At 43.1% G+C, this 14722-nt stretch overlaps 1 protein-coding gene across 8 annotated transcripts in view; it reads left to right on the top strand.

The window, feature by feature from the left end:
- Window positions 1-14722, top strand: part of OSBPL5 (oxysterol binding protein like 5) — a 141323-nt gene that overhangs the window by 63232 nt on the left and 63369 nt on the right. For all 8 annotated transcript variants that reach the window (XM_064452538.1, XM_064452541.1, XM_064452540.1 and 5 more), the window contains one exon: window positions 13653-13809. In XM_064452538.1, coding sequence (XP_064308608.1) covers window positions 13674-13809 — 136 coding nt within the window. In that variant the 5' untranslated portion in view covers window positions 13653-13673. The remainder of the gene's footprint in view (window positions 1-13652; window positions 13810-14722) is intronic.

The following is a 14722-nucleotide window of genomic DNA, read 5'->3' as shown; positions in this document are numbered from 1 at the left end:
TTTTTATTGTCTTGTCACCTCTACTTTTAACCAGATACGAAATTGTTCATTATAAAACATCCAATTGTTCTTATAGCAATCACATCACTGGTGTCTGTGGTGATGCGTTGTGAGTGGCACAGGAGAGAAGTCATTAATATTCATGTTCGTACATTTCCCTAAAGATGAAAGGATGACTGCAGTGGATGATTAGTTTTGCTGGGAAAAAGACACTGAATGAGCTGACCCGAGCAAGGGGAAGGCATTAAAATGTTATGTTCTTTAGTTTTCTCTGCTTCACTCAGACAGTAGCTGGTGTGGTCTGTTGCTCTTCAGCAAATATGTTTGGGTCGAAGTTGAGACAGTTAGAAACCCAATAAGCTTTTTGAGGTAGGAGCAATCATTTATTATGTGTTTGTACAGCTCCTAGCACCTTTGGTTGCTGTGCCAACTGATTGCTAATGGTTGGGCAATAGTATTTATTGCTGGCAGCTGGTAATAGCAGTCTGTGTTTATGCCCTGTAGGGGAATTCGGTATGTGTTCACGGCCATGGGATGTTAAAGGTTTTGTACCTTTTAGAGGCACCACAAAGTCTGTATAGACCATCTAGCCTTCTGCCATTTTAAGTGCTGCTTTAATTCATTTCAGAGATATTTGTTTCTTCCTTCCCATGTTACCCTCCCAAACCTTTCAAATCTTTTCCATCTGGACTCTTGTGTTTATAAACTCTTCCGGGTTTGGAGTTTGTAGGCAGGAACTACTTTGAAGCCTACTTTTGTAATACAGACCAGTTGTCAGAAAGCACTGTGGGCTCTAGTTCTCCTCTGCCACCTCCTTATGGCATTGCAGGTCTCTGAGATTGCCTCCATTCTACCTGTTGGATGCCCAGCCCTGCATTCACTGCTGTAAGTCAGCATCACCCTGCTAAAGAGGCCACAAAACTTCCCTGATTTACACAGCCTGGGGATCTGGCGCAGCACAGTTGCTATTGAAATGTTTTCATTTGTCTTGGTTTGTTTATCTTGAAAAGTCACAGTGCAACATCTCTTACCTCCTGTTTTGTAAGACCCACACAGCTGAAGCCTATCACTTTTTTTCTGGTGTGGAAAAGATTAACTGGTCAGCCGGAGAGGGGCTGAAGTCTGGCCTCATAAAAACGGTCTGTCACCTTTTAGCTGTTCTCCTTGCCACTTCCTTTTTGTAGCAGAGATAATGGGAGTGTTTCCTGCTAACTCCTGTCTCTCTGTGATAAATTGCTGTGGTCTTTATTGGAAAGCATTGTCTGGCTGCTCTTAGTACTGCGATAAAGAAATGCTGTGAATCGGCTGCATTGTGTTTGGCTTCCTTTCAGCCAGGGCCAGCCTGGACACTGAGGACCTGATCTTTCTTCTGTGCCAGGCCTCAGCTCGCGTTTGTGTGGGAGGCAGGAATTTTTGTTTGTTTATTTAAAGCCACCTTTACGCTTTCAACATGGAGCTGTTGAAGGTCAGTGCAATCTATAAATCTATAGATGGGGGTCTGCAGGTGCCCCATGTTCTCCTTGGCACTCTCCTCCTTCCCTTGTGGCAGTGCTGGAGCTGGCATAGACATCCTTGTGTTGGTGTTGTGCTGCGTGGTTACTGCTTTCCTTACCCTCCCCAGCTCTCCTGGCGGGGGTGCTTTCAGCTCCCCTTGTTTTTCCAGTTGTCAGTGCTTGTAGCAAGGAGAGTTTGTGCCGAGCAGTACTCTTTTGTTTCAGTTTATGTTTTTTTCTTGGATCTTTCTGTTCCGTGATGAAAAAAGCCGGTGTCAGTATAGGTTAGCTTTAAAGTGATGAGAAGGGTCCTCTTCCTGAATTCCACGGCTTTCAGATTTTTTGTCTTTTGTCAAGAGCCATATTGTCAGGTTTGCTGCCCACGAGATTGTGAGCTGTATCCTACCTTGGCTTACACTGGCATCAGCAAGAAGGAATTTCACTGCCACAATCGGCACTATTTCAGTATAAAAGCAATGTGAGGGAAAGGTGACTCAGGTCTTTGGTATCAGGTGTTTCCAACTAATTTCCATTGAAAATGTATTAGATACTCTTAAAAAGGAAGCTGGCAATCACTACAAAGCACATTTAAGTCACTCGGGGATCTTCCTTTTTTATTGAAGTGAATTCAGAAGCAAAATGCACACTTTGTCATAACTACTTTCTTGCTGGGATTCTCCGGGGCTTTAGCTTATGGCTGTTAACTCGCACAAAGAGTTTCTGTCTGGCTTATGCCTGGCACACACATGGCTGCATCTGGTAGCGGGACAGTTGTACAAGTACCAGAGCAATCACTGGCAAAAATATTGGGATAGTATTATTTGAACAGGTAGGAGGAGACCAGCAAAGACAAATGCACAGTTAAATTTGTATGACATGGGTGTGCTCATTCACCTGCGTGCCTAAAGCTCCCTCAGCTGAATCAAAGGAAAGCACCAGTGCAGAGTTTATCCTATCTCCTTGTTTTCACCAGATAAGTCATGGATAAACTGGGAGAGAAGGAAGGATTGTGGTGGGCATGGAAAGGTTTTTGACTTGAGAACTGAGGCTGAGAGTGGGTTTCGTTGTGCGTGCTGCATCAGCCTGTGCACGGTGTGAGTCCTTTGGGCTCATTTAACACAGCATAAATTCCACCCTAAATGCTCTTTGTTGGTTGTCGAGTTTCCTTCCTCCCACAGAGATTTTTAATTAAAAATCTAGGACCAAAATAACTGCAGTGCCATCTTTTAACTATTGTTGAAGGAAGAGCTCGATGCTCTTGTCTCTGAGAAACAGTGAAGTTTATGCAAAAATACAGAGTATATTAATTTCCTGTAGAATTTCAGGGAGAGCGGCTGTATCAGAGGAAGTATAGGTGGATGCTAAATTTAAACCACTGTACAGCAGGTCTTAGTATAATACAACACCCAAAAGTCTGAAAAGCTAAACAGGGGCATATAAGGATCTTTTTGAAAAGAGATGCACTTCCTTAAAATTTATTTGGTCTTGTTTATTCAGTCCTCCTTGTGAAGGTCCCTGAGGTTTACAGAGCTAGTCTGAATCTGACAGGAGAAACAAAGTAGAGGAGTGGAAAATTCAGCATGATTGGAGCACCATGGGGTGTGGTCATTTCTCTATCGCTTAGCTGTTCTTCAGAAGCAGATGAACCAGGTTGGCTATGATTTAGCGGGCTTGCGGTCAGAGCCGTTGGGTGGAAATATAGTTAGCACTTATACAGGACGTCAAGGTAAAGTATACGTCTAATCTAAAATTCTTGGCATTTAAGATTGTCCATTTCATTCTTTCTGAGTGTATGTTTGGGACTGCGGATGCTCATGACATAAATAATCTGGAGCTGATTCTGGAAAATCTTTATGAAATTGAACAGCGCTTGTTTTCTCTCTTGTCAGATGGTTTGTAAACATCCTTTCCTGCCATTGCCTTTGCTTTACTGCCAAGTTGAAGTTCCCTTTTGAGCCTGGGTCTGAAAATGGCTCAACAGGACTTGAGATAGAAGTCCAGTTTTGTTTTACTTCATTACAGGGGGGCAATATTTCACAAAAAAAGGGAATAATGTCAGGAGGATGCTATCAAACCTGAAAGCAGGTCTTAAAATTAGCTTGGTATTTCCTAGTAATTGTGTGGTGGGAGTGTAGCCCCAAGGCAAAATCTTTTCTAGATTTAATTATATAAAGGCAGAGGTGGATATCATAGAAAGCCATCAGTAAGGCTTGCAGTAGTCAGGGTTTTTTTAAAATGTCATTAAAGCTTGAAGTAGGATCCTTCCATTAAAAGGGAATATGATCTCATTATGTGATTTAGGTAGTGGTATGAAGCTGTAATGATGTCCTTTAATATGTTCTTTTAAAAGAAAAACATCAAGACAAGAACTGACCTTGAAGATGTGACCTGCTGCAAATTATGTAACTGCACGCCTGTCCAAAGCCTTGGGTTCTTGTCATGGCTTTACATCTCCAAGAGCTTTAGCTAAAGCAACTAAGTGAATTTCTCATTTATGTTTCCATGTACCTGCTACCATATTTCCCTCACCGCCCTGGGCCTATACAAAATCCTGTCACCCCCTGCATGGGGCCATGGCCAATAGTCATCGGAGCCTTCCTGCAGGCGGTGGGGATGGCAGGTGTCATGCGGGGCCAGGCTCCCTCTTCCCAGGGCCTGTCACAGTGACTACATCAGGGTGACCTTTATAATGGCCCGGCATCTCTAGCCTCTAAGGTACCACTAGAGAAACCGGGTTATTTAAAAGCTGTGCTCTTAGGTAGTCAGCTACAGTTTGAAAGGATTGTATGGGAGGTCACCAGAGGGTATTACTAACAATTAGTGTGCATAAAAACTTGAAGGCATGGGGGACTGTGGCATATCTATCTGCCAAGTAGCGTGTGTACTGAATGATGGATAATTACTGGAAAGCTCAATGTGTCAAAGGTAGACATGGTTTACCATTATACAACTCATTAATGCTGTTCATGGGACTCAGAAGCTTGCTCCCTGAAATGCTCAGGCTTGGAGACATTGTGTTCACAGTGTGCCTCAAACGACGAACTATCAATAACAGCAATGAAAAGGAAGCAGAGCACTTCAGATCTGCTTTTCAGGTGGACATTTTTTGAGTCATATGGCCAATGTTTTCACTTTGGGCCTAATACTATTTATATTGAAATTCATAACCAAGTGCTTATTTCCAAACTAGCACAAAGCTTTCAACACTGTTTTTTAGTGCCTAACCTCATACTGTGTCTCTGTGCCTAAGCCTCGCATGGAAGTCAAAGGGAGTGTTGCCTTTTGGCTCAGCCATGTGCCACCAAACCACTGTGGGCTGGCCGGGAGCTGTGCCCACGCTTCCAGTGCAGGCAGCAAGGATTCAGGGGTCGTCTGTATTGCAAGTGAGGTGTGATGATGGCTTATATCTGCATACCTGAACACTTGAACAAGGTTGCTCAGTAGCAGATGTCAGCACGAATTTCAGAATGATCTGGCCATGTGGTGCTTACCTGATTTCTCAGCTATAATTTCTAGCCTGCCTTGTGTGCCTGACTGCTGTAGCCCATGCCGTTAGCCCTAGTCCAGCTATCTAGCTCAAAGGTGATTTATGTATGTGTACCTAAGTTGTGCTTATACCTTAATTTTGATGTAAACATATCTCCAACAGCCTCGAGCTCACTGTTGAGAGGCAGCTGTGATAGCCATGTGAATCCTTGTGTCATCTATACAGAACTTTAAAGACATGTACAAATATTTCTAGATAAACAGAAATTCAAAGGCACAAATCTGGTTCTTGAGTATGTTTCGAAGTGGATCCTTACTGGAATTTCTTGACTAGTGTGTTACAAAAACTGCATCAGGAGAACAATTGTGGTCTGTGATGGTACATTTCTTCCTGTATGTTGCACACGTGCTTGGTTGTACATTATGTTTTGGTGGGGAGTCTTTGCTAGTCTGCCTGTTTACTTTGTTTCCCTGCTTAGCAGAATGCTAACTAGAGAGACCAGTAAAAGTAGTGATAAATGAAAATTCAGTAAGATGGATAAGCATTCAGGTGCTTCATGTATGCTTAACAGCTGTGATTTACCTTTCGGTTGTCTTCAGTTGAATGTATTTAAACATGGGATTAAAGGGCTGAAAAGAATTCAAAGAAAGCACCTTGCCTTCCTGCATAGATTGGTGCCTCAAGAAAATACCTTTGAATGAGCTTTATTCAGTAGACATGCCTTCAGAAATCGGGGCCTAACAGATTATGCAAAGTATGATTTACTGAAAATAAAGTGAGGACTAAGCCAAAGGTCTGCAGGAAAGGTCCCTGCTCCTGTCTTTCACTGAGTGCTGGGGACTTTCTCATCCTTCTGGTAGTATGGGTAAAACCTTCAGTTCTACACACACCTGCCATTACCAGGAAAAAACATTGATGTACTAGTTGTAATTACAGCAAGTGAGGTATGATCTATACAGTTAGCAAGGGGAAAGACAAGTGAAATCGCTAAGTCAGGAGAAGCCTCTCAGTGCTAGTGGGAAATTTAATATGCTTTGTTAAATTAATAGCCTTCTGCATAATAATCAATTTACAGTTTAAAGGGTGGAGGAGGTGGATGTAAAAATCATTAAGCAATCATTTCAATCACCCACTCTATATTCTTGGTTGGAAGAAATCTCTAGCATAATGTTTACAGAGTAAATTGCAAGTATTTAAGACAAAAGAACACATGAGGGTTGTGTATTTAATACTTATTGCAATGCCCATTTCTAAGCCATAAGGCTGCAGTGATCTCTTTCCCAAACACAACATGGCTTTAGTGGTGGGCTGGTGTTTGCTTACAGATGTTTATCCAAACCAGAGGTGATTCTGAAGATGAGGTTTTCTTACATGTCGGATAAAAATGTTTTGCCCTTTGTGACCCTACCTTCAAATTACTTAGTCCCGAGTCATATAGGGATCCCCAAAAGAATGATCTGGGATGTTTTTTTCTTACTGTAGGCATTCAGTGCCTGGTTTTGCCTGTAGTTGTTCTCTTTGTGGTCTTTGTACATAACGGTCACCTTAGAGAGAGATTAGTTGTGAGAAGATTATGTCTGTAAGTGCTGCCGGTGTGCCTAAAGCTGCAAATGTTCTGGTGTATACAAAGGAAACATTAATCAAGATGTCTTACAGAGAATTAAGGGAGGAAATAGTTTTGGTCTCCTGATTACTACATAATTTTCACTGCCCAAGTGCAGGAAAATGCAGGCAGAGAAGCAGAAGGTGATAGAAAGAGGTTGTTCTGTGGTTCTCAGAACAAGAGCAGGTTGCTGGGGGTGGCTGTGGTAGGCATCTTCCACAAAAACAGCACAAGAGAGGCAGCTTTAGGGACTCTGCAGGGTATGTGAGTATGTAGGGATGAACTAGCAACACTCCTGAGCTTGTTGAAGAAGCCAGGAGAAATCCTTCCTGTTGCATATAATCTTAATAAAGCCCTCTGTAGCCTTAGCTTTCAGTAGCTCGGTTCCCTTGTTGCAGATAGGTGTCTTCAGCAACCTGTGTTATTTTATTTTCCAGCCTGGACTTGCTGTCAAGCTGAGTGATACGGCATGCAGCAGAGGGTATGGCAATCCGTAAAATTGGCGCACTCCTGCAGTACCAGCATTTCAGTGTATTCATCTGGAGCACATGAAAGAGTGGGGCTCTATCAAGCTGCTGGAGCTGGTCTGGGATCCAGTAGAGCAGGACATGGTCTAGGAGGAACTTAACAGAGACCACCGGTGGTGAGGGAAGGCCCCCTTGCCAGCAGCACAGAGAAATGAGGGACCCCAATAATTCTGGGGAATAGCTGACACTTATTGTGAAACTTCTTTGCTTCAGGTTCCAGCTAACAGCATGACAGCCCAAAACATTCAGTGTCAGCTGTAATATGTGTAGTTTTGCCAAATCCCTAACCAAAAAACATGGATTAGGTAGAGAAAAAAATTGCCTGCACAGGCACTTTTCACTGTATCAGGTTTTATTTAACTGTTAGTAGGGGGTTGGTTGTCCAATTACCTATCTTATAAATAGGTATTTTAGAAATAGCTTCCAGAAACAGATATCACAGACTTTCTGAATTGACTGTAGTTCTTCAGTTATTGTAAATCACCAGTGCAGCACTGAACTAATAATTTACCCTTGTTGAGGATCTGTGCTGTGGCTTTTCCTGGTGAATACTTAAGACTGTAATCGCTAGAAATGTATCTGCTACCAATTTGCCTTCTCTTTTCATTCATGAAATTTTTACCTCCTCGGGGTTAATTGAATCAGGAAATGTCAGTACCTTTAGATTTCATTTCTTTATTGATGTGGATTCTGGAGTGAATGACTGCTGTGAATACAAAATATGGTTTAATTTGATTTCTGGGAAAAAATTAGTGACTAGAAAAAGAAAACATTGTTTGAAACAAGCCTTGAATAGATTGAGACCCTCATAACTAGGACAGCCTTCTTGACTATACGAAACCCTTAATTAACTATTTATAGAGATGTGAATATTTCCAATCTGTTTTAAAATGCTGGGAAAGGGAGTAAGCAAACCAGCCTACCACCAGTTTGCAGAGGGTAGGGGCAGTGTAATGTCTGCACAGTGTTTAGCTGTGTGATAATTATATATCAGGAACTTAGCAAATTTGAAGATGGAGCCAGGAAAATTCCATCCCCAAAAGCCCTGGGCCCAATGCTGAAAGCTGCAGCTATCTTCCCAGCAAGCACAAGAGGCTCAAAATGCAGACAAGCCATGTGAAAGGCATTCTGCCCCACGCTGATCATCTGTACGTGTATTAGTTACTACCTTCACGCAAAATGGGTCTGGTGCCAGAAGAGGAGAGCGCTGGCAGTTCCCATTTGCTTTAAGGGGAGCCACAAGACTTGCTGATAAAATAACTTTTATTCTTGCCCCATTGCTCTTTCGCTGGCTGTTCCTGAAGCCACCTGGGAGTGAAAGTCCCATTAGGCAATTGCACCCTGTTAAGTTCACCACTTTCATTGTCCTGTGTTTCACGGGGGTTTGACGCAGATGTTTCATCTGCTATATTTTTCATTTTTAAAAGATAAAGTGGTCTCAAAGACAGGGTGAGCAAGAATTTTATTTCTTGCTGCTGAATTATTTATTCCTATTTAAGCTCCGGTGAACAGCCCACATTTAGTAGCCCATTACTGCTTAGAGAGCTGTCACCACAAAAAGGGGCGATCCTGAAAAAGACTGTGTTTAGTGGCTTTGTCAATACTCTCTATATTACGTTTCCTTCATTTTTATGATCAAAAGCACAGAATAGAAGGCCAGAAATTACCTGAGCTGCAAACTTCAGGGTGCTTTAATCTATCAAGACTAACAAACATATAAATTCATGCTAGAGCGGAGATTTTTCGCAACAAGGTTAGTATCCTAAGAGAGCTTATGGATTCTGCATCTGTTGACGTCATCAAATCAAGACATGATGCCTGTCTTAAACAATTCTCTGTCTCATCTGCTGGATTTGGAGGGAACACAGGAGCAGTGGGTGAAATTTGTTGCCTTGAGTTACATAAGTGGTTTGGTAACATAAATGGCAGGTTTTTGCCTTCTGTAATTCTGACCCAATTTTGATTTTTACCTTCTCTCTATTCTATGAAGCACCTGCCATACCCTGAAGCAAACACCAAAATACTGATTTAGAAGTAGATTTGGGTTTCAGAACAACATTATCCTCAAATCAGTCATGCAAGATTTGAGACTCAAAAGCGCTCATATCTGCAAGTATATCTTCTAGGTTTACTTATTTCTTATCAAATCCATCATCACCAGTGTATTTTGATATGTTTTCTGGATAATCACACATTAATAGCATAAAGGTAGATTTAGTACAAGGCTATATTTGTGGAACCCTTCACACCCTGTCTCGCAGGATGATTCTGGGCCAGAGGCTAGATTATTTAGGTGTCTAAAGAGCCCTGTTATGAAAAACACTGAACACACCTCCCACCTTCCTGTTATTTTCCTTTGGAAAATTGCTCCTGGCGTCTACTGTTCAGCAACCCCTACAACTCTCATGAGCATTATGTAATTTCAAGCCATCTTGGGCAGGCAGACCCTTATGGACAGATGTAACAAGTAGCGCTCTAAGTGAGCTAATGAAGCCTCATTTTCTTGTGGATTTGTGGCTTATGTTGGATTCGTTGATTGGCTGGATTCATAGTACTGTTGTTCTTTCAGAGGACAGCAATACAGTTTCATTCCTTTCTTTAGCCACTGATTTTCACATAACTTTTAAGAAGCTAATATTTCCAACTTTCCTAATACCTGTCAGATTTCCTTGATTTTGCCCAGTGGTAAAAAAGATATTGGGAGGGAGGGATGATAAAACAAGATAGATACAGGTACAGGCACACACAGATATATCTTCTGGAAACCAAGCCAAATATTTCTGGTGTTTTATAGAATCTTAATAGTGTGAACTATGTTTTTTCCCACCAAGGAAAAAAAGTGTCTGGTGTGTAAACTGCCCCCCCCCCCCCCCCCCCAAAAAATAGTCCTTTTTTCTGATTTTGTGCTGCACTTTGCACTGAATTATGAGGTAAAATCTTGTAGGCTGAGTCTGTCTGTCTCAGCCTTTCTCTGAAAGAAATGTCATGGTAATCTAAGATGGTGCGATCTCAGGGAATGAATTGCAGGCCAACAATTCTTCTCTTGTACCCAAAGTAAAGGAAAAGCAAGTAAACTGCATGCACCCCATATAGTGCACTGAACGAGAGGCTCTTCTGCTGTCAGCTTCCAGTCAGAGTGAAGCCCAAGAAAATGTGGGTGGCACAAGAGCCTGTCTCAATGAGGGTCAAATGTAGGAAGGATCTGTGCCCATGAGCTGGAGCAATGCAATGTTAGATGATCTTTGAAAAACAGGCTGGGATGTTGGTGACGCAGCATATGGCGTGGCTGCGTGTGTGTGGCTGACAGACAGACAGACACATTGCCACTGCTGCTTCTCAGGGAGCTTCAGTCACTGGAGGTCTTCTGCCAAAAAGGACCCAGTTAAGAGGAACTTACTCAAATTGATCTTTATGGTCAAAAAAAAGATGAGATGCTGCCACAAGTTTGTACTAAGATATGTAAGAGAAGAGCCAGAGCAAATTACAATCTTGAGAAAAGTCTTTTACTTTGTTATTGCCCAGTGGCTGTTTCCAGTTTGAACAGGGCATCCGGATATCTCGCTGTCAAGTTTGTGGCTTGAGTAAGTGTGGGAACAAGAGAGCATCAGCACAATAATCCTATCAATTATGCTGTGGTTGAAAAGTGTGAAATAATAGGTGAAAGAAATGTTAGAGCCTTGGTCCTTCTGCGCAGTAAATATAGCAGCAGTTGAAAGATGTTGAGTTCTGGTATGTCCAAGCCAGTATACACCCTGCTCTTGCTCCAGCATCTGGAGGGGTTTTGCCACCAACACCAGTGTGAGCTGGCTGGCAGTTCACTGATGTGGCTCACAGTACCGCTGAGACAAAATGATGCTGAATGCAGCCTTTTTGTTACCCTGTCAAGAAGAGTCTCCACCGTGAGAGCAGGGCGTAAGAGATGGATGGATGGATGTTTTATGTTTGTAACTTGTTTCCCAACCTGCTTTCCACTGAATGGACTTGGGATTTCTCAGCACCTTCCTGCATGATCAGCTTGGCCTTGCCGGGTCACTGCTTTTGGGGGAGAGTATCCCATGGATCTGTTTTTGCTCAAAGCCACTTACAGGCAGTTCCACAGGCGGAGAGCTGAGATGGCCTTTCTGGGAACAAGGGCAGAAAATAGCTCAGTGTTAGCATTCCAAACCCAGCTATTTAGACCTGGATTATTTTCAAATATTTTGCTCTCAGACACGTAACTAGCTGCATTTTCCTCTTCTCTCTCTTGTCTTTTTCTAAAGCTAGCTTTAATTTTGTATCTTCTCCCCACCCAGCTGTATGCAATCAAGAGTATCTATGCAAAAGAAAGGTTATTTACATGGCTAAAAGTTAGGTAGCTAAGTTGCCTGCTGCTTCAGAGATGCCGTTGGCCACAAGAGAACCTGGGGACTTTTTGAGCCCAGATGTATGTTTGCATGTTGGTTTTGCTGGTCAGTTGAATTGACAGGAGGCAGGGCAGCAGCGAATGGAAAGCGTTGCAGCCACCTCATTTCACCTGGCTGTCATCACATGCCATTGGCCTGAAACACAGCCTCATGTGAGGCGCTATGCGAAGCGTTGGTCTATGGCAGCCCCAACCAGCACACCATGTCCTGGCGCTCAAATATTAAGCCTTGCACCAAGAGTTGTGTGAAGTGGTTATGGTGAAAAGCTGCTGCTGAATCTGTAGTGTCTTACAGCTGCTTCATGGGGGGGACACATGATAACATGTAGGGCTTTTAGGGAACATTCTGTCCTCAGAGCACTGCACAGACCTTAGTTTGTCCTCTGTGGATGATGTGGGCCCAGCAGGAGACATACCCCTGTCAAATTGCAGCTGTGTGGCCTGGGGGAGTCCCATTTTTGGGCTAGTCCCAGCTGCTAACCATTAGCCCCTTTTTGGCTGTTACAGACATTCACGTCTGATGTCTCACCCATCCCAGCATGGAGAGCTGGATTCGGAAAGACCTGCTGCTCAAAGTGGTTTTGGTAACCACTCATTGTTGGAGTCCGGACTGGTTGAGATCAAATTAACCTTTTGGGCACTGAGGCTGTCTCTTGCGGGAAAGAAGGAGCAGATTCTCTTGTGCCTTGTAAATCTGGTTTATAAAGTTGATGCAGCTTGCTTTGTAAATAAATTTTTGAAAAAATTCCAAAACCTAAAACATCGGGACTACTTTCTACAGGGATTAGCAGGGCAGGTGGAGGGACAGAGCTCAGGTAAAACACAGGAAGGGGTTTTCTCACGCTGGGCCATGTTTGTGGCATTTTCCCGAGCAGTGTCTCAGCTGTGAAGGCTGAGCTCCAAGAGGCCACTGAGGGTTCCCCATTAAATTGATGGTGTTTGGGCCAGTGCAAGTACTAGGGTGGTACTGGGAATAGGAAGAGCAGAGCAGGATGTTCTAGCCCTTAATCAGCCCATTTTCCACCTAATGCCACATGGATCACCTTACACACATGCTGGTCCTGCTCTCCTGAACTGCGCTATGACTCTGGGCAACTTTTTCCCCTTTGCTTTCCCAGTAGCCTAAAAGAGATGGGAAAACCTGGAGGCTTTTTTCAGGAAACACCTAGCATCCTAAAAGGTTTTTCTTACCACCATAACTGTCCCCTGGAGAAGCAGCTGACCTCATGGTCTGTAATGCCCACCCAAAGGCTGGGTTAATGCTTCTTACTGCTAGGAAGATCCCTGCCTCTGGCTGCACCTGGAGGGAGAATAAAGCTTGTAACTCAAGAAGGAGACAGTCATAATATCTGTTTGTAATGGGTAAGAAAGAACTGCTTGTTGGATGTGTATAAAAGAAACCTTTAATTCTAGCCAGGATAGTCTAATGTGTTAGGCAAGTGGTGGTAAAGAGCACAGTACCACCAGGCTTTTGTATGGGGATGCAGGGTGGCTTTCAGGGAGACAAACACTGTTCCTTACCTGCACAGAGCAGCAAGGTTTATCTTATTGATCAAACTGGAAGGCTGATCGAAATGCCATTTTAAAGAAAACCAAAATTATTTATGTGTGCTGAAATTGGAAGGAAGAGTAGGAGTGATGCCTGGCATTATCTCCACTTTCTGCTCTCTGTAGCCAATGCAGCTGGTCTTCCTCCGTGTAGCTCATGCAGCTCAGAGTAAATGTTGATTTTTGCAGAGATGGTGTAACTCTGCTGACACCAATGGAGTTACATTTATGAAAGAGACTACAAAACCTTTAAAAAAAAAAAAAGTTGTTAATTTTAGCTGCACACACTGGACCCAGTAAGTAGCTATTATCCTAGATAAATCCGTGTAGGTAAGAGGGTGTTATACTGCCTGGATTCACCAAGGAGCAGTGTCCTGCTTTCCTGCAGTTTGTAAATACCGAGAGTCAGCAAATCAGTAATTGTAGCTTCAAACTAATATAACTTTTTTTTTCCTGCATAGCCTTCTGGCACTCTATAAAAAGATCTGGCACACTGCATAGGATTAGGTGGCTTTGAAGCAGTGGAGTCATCTAGGTGTGAAACACTGATTTCCTGTGTCTTGAAATGAACTGTTTTCTCTCTCTTTTTCAGAAAACCCCCACAGCTCATGCCATGAAGGAGGAGAACTTTCTTCGTCGCAGGTTCTCCCTCTGTCCAGCCTCGTCCACCCCTCAGAAGGTCGATCCTCGCAAACTGACGCGCAATCTGTTCTTCGGGGCCGACAATGACATCTACCCACTCAGCCCAGGTTGGTTTCTGGTGTGTCAGTGCAGAAAGTCACATGTCTCAGGTGCTTCACTGCAAGTAGGTATTTTAGCACGCTGCCAGGAAATAAAAAGAAACAAGTGAATGTGAAAAAGAGAGAGAAGCTGTCGCAATGCAGGTGTTACTGGATCCCAGACAGTGCTATTCTCATGATGCTGTTGTCTCATTGCCGTGTCATTAAGCGGGGACAGAGGGCTTCAGAGTTGGGATTTGTAACTGTTTGAACACTGCATGGCCTCATATTTCAAATATCAGTAATGTTTTTGGGCACTTCCACTTTGAAGCACTTGATGTGTTTCCCCCTAAGCATTGGACTTGTTTAAGATTTACTGGTCCCATTTGCAGCCATTTAATGGCAGATTTCCCTGTTCAGATTTAGAGCCCAGGATAAATATTACAAGAGCAGACTTTCTGTGGTTAATGTTCTGTAAATATCTACAAGCACTACAAGTACCAGGGATCTTCACAGGTTGCAGGGAATGGCATGCTGGCTTTAAGCGTTCTCATTACGTCTTTTTTACTTTGAGTTTCCTAGCACCCTTTTTGCAGGAAATTTCCTAGCACCCTTCTCAAGCTCATTTTATTGTTTCAGAATTTGTTCCTCGCAGTAAACATTCAAGTCTTTCCTTGGTTGCAGTCTGCAAATGATGCTTCTGTTCCAGTCTGTAAACAAGTGCTTCAGGGATGGGTCACAAGTTTGTAGCACTGTCATATGCAGCTGCCATGTCAGTGCTAAATAGTCAAACCTCACAGCACCTTCTTGACCTCTCAGAACACCGATATCTAGAGAAAGAACGTAGTATCTGTCAAAAGGTTTCAGTGTTCATATAGATGTAACACCGAACAGACTCTCTGGGCTTTGCAGATGTAGAGCAAAACCAAGTCTGTGTGTCCTG

Source organism: Phalacrocorax carbo, chromosome 5, assembly GCF_963921805.1.
Source record: "Phalacrocorax carbo chromosome 5, bPhaCar2.1, whole genome shotgun sequence".
Taxonomy (NCBI): domain Eukaryota; kingdom Metazoa; phylum Chordata; class Aves; order Suliformes; family Phalacrocoracidae; genus Phalacrocorax; species Phalacrocorax carbo.
This window is presented reverse-complemented; position numbering and strand designations above follow the sequence as displayed.